This window comes from Malurus melanocephalus, unplaced genomic scaffold (genome assembly GCF_030028575.1).
Source record: "Malurus melanocephalus ecotype Western Australia unplaced genomic scaffold, MMel_1.1 scaffold_1710, whole genome shotgun sequence".
NCBI classification, from domain to species: domain Eukaryota; kingdom Metazoa; phylum Chordata; class Aves; order Passeriformes; family Maluridae; genus Malurus; species Malurus melanocephalus.
In genome coordinates, this window is record NW_026624942.1 from 14,059 (window position 1) to 16,173 (window position 2,115).

At 52.0% G+C, this 2,115-nt stretch overlaps 1 protein-coding gene across 1 annotated transcript in view; it reads left to right on the forward strand.

The window, feature by feature from the left end:
* Positions 1 to 2,115, forward strand: part of LOC130587282 (protocadherin-16-like) — a 16,624-nt gene that overhangs the window by 12,319 nt on the left and 2,190 nt on the right. The window contains exons 3-4 of the mRNA XM_057388257.1: positions 1,186 to 1,491; positions 1,580 to 2,106. Coding sequence (XP_057244240.1) covers positions 1,186 to 1,491; positions 1,580 to 2,106 — 833 coding nt within the window. The remainder of the gene's footprint in view (positions 1 to 1,185; positions 1,492 to 1,579; positions 2,107 to 2,115) is intronic.

Consider the following 2,115-nt stretch of genomic DNA (forward strand, 5'->3'; position numbering starts at 1 on the left):
AAAAAAAAAAAAGAGTAAAATTCCCGGGTGTAGGCTCAGTGAGGAGATTGTTGCCGTTCTACTTCTGCTGATTAGATAGTAGAAGTGTTTTGAAGGTCGTCGTTCGGTTCGTAACACATTTGGGTTCAGCTGAGAATATCTGTCTATGAATGCTGTCTGAATTTTTATGAGTTGCCTTATTCCATACAATGAAAGGCTTTCTGATCTGCCTTTCTGGACGCGATGTACTTGGACCTGGTTTATAGTGAGGCAAAAACCCTATTAGTTAATGCTCTTGAGATGCTGGACTCCCGAAGGGAGTGCAGATGGATCCGTGAAGAGGAATTTACAAATTGTTCCTCTTCCATCTGCCTTCCTATGTTTTGAGGCTGCGAGAAAATGGTTATTACTCTACGGGATGGATTCCTTTTGTCATTATTTAGCTGCAGCTCAGCCGTAGAATGGGATCCCCAAAAGCAAAAAGCTCTGTTTTGCACCTCAGAGCCTGTTTTCTCTTTGTATACATCTTGTCCCAAAGAGACATTTGTTTTATGCTGAGTTTTGGGCTTATTTTGGAATGGCTCACTGAGTTGCTGTGCATGGTTGCGGCTGCACTCTAAGAAAACACTGTGTAATGGTGCAATGTGTGTAATCACGCACTGTAGTATTCCTGATTCTAATGAACATTTTGAAAATGGTGTTCGGAGAAGCAAAACAATACAGGTTGATTGAAAGCATCTGATGATGTGCAGGTGAAAACATACAAAGACCGTAAGGAATTTCAGTCCCTCAGAAATAATCGTTCTGAGCGGGGATCGTCATCACGGCATTCTGGTATTTTGGGGGTTTGGTACACGAATATGATGGATGATGTTCCAGTGTGACATCGTTTTGGTTAGTACAGAGAAAACGTAAATGATGCAAGACAGTGAAGTAGCTACGCAATTCGTTTCAGAATTGGGGGTGTGAACAAATGAGTTAAGAGTATTAATATTCTTAAAGTCATATTAAAATAACTTTATCGTAAGCCAGGATTTAAAAAAATATTTTCTGATGCAGTAAATATAGTAGAATCACAGGAATTCTCTAATCTATGTCTGGCCGCGATCAGCTAAAGGATCAAAGAAGAGATCTACTGGAGAAAAGCGAAGAGGTCATCTCCGCACTGGACCTCAAGACTCAGTCAGTGTGTGTCACCCTCTGCAGCCGTCCGTGGGCAAAGCCGGACTGGCATCGCTCGGCAGCGCTCGGTGCCTGCAGTGCCGGGAGGAGGCTGCGGGCGCCGCTGTTGACCGAGAGAAGCGAGAGGAAGATCGGAGCGCTGCAGCCCCGCCCGCTGCGGCCCGGCTCGGTTGCTCGGCGGACGGGCGATCCACTAGCGGACCCCGCGATACGACAGCGTTCTGCAGCGAGGCGGAGAGACTGCCGCCAGCAGCCGGGAAAGGCGAGTCGGCGTCAATAGTCGGGGAGGAGCAGCGAGCGCTGTTTCGGAGCCGGCGGTGCCGCGGCAATGTGGGCAGTGGGGAGGCGCTGGGGCCGGCGGCAGCGAGCTCTGCTCTGGTGCGTTCTGCTCACGGCATGGGAGGCGGTGTGGGGGCAGCTGCGCTACTCGGTGCCCGAGGAGATGCCCAAGGGCTCGTTCGTGGGCGACGTAGCCAAGGACCGGGGGCTGCAGCTGCCGGCGCTCAGCGACCGCGGCGTCCGTATTGTATCCGAAGGTAGCACGCAATATTTTGCTCTGCACGGGAAGACGGGGCATTTAGTGACGGCGGAGAGGATSGACAGAGAGCAGCTGTGCGAGAGCGTGCAGCAATGCGTGCTGCGCTGTGAGCTGATTGTGGAGAGCGACATGCAGGTTTACGGAATCCAAGTGGAAATCACGGATATTAACGACAACGCTCCGAGCTTCCGAAAGGCACAAATTGAACTGAGAATGAGCGAGACGACAGCCCCGGGGACGCGGTTTCCCTTGGCCGAAGCTCACGACCCGGACTCAGGCCGAAATTCTCTGCAGAACTACGAGCTGAGCGGTGACGAGCACTTCTCGCTGGCCGTGCAGGCGGGCCCCGGCGGCGATCAGCGTCCCGAGCTGGTGCTGGCGAAGGCGCTGGACCGGGAGGAGGCGGCGTTTCACGA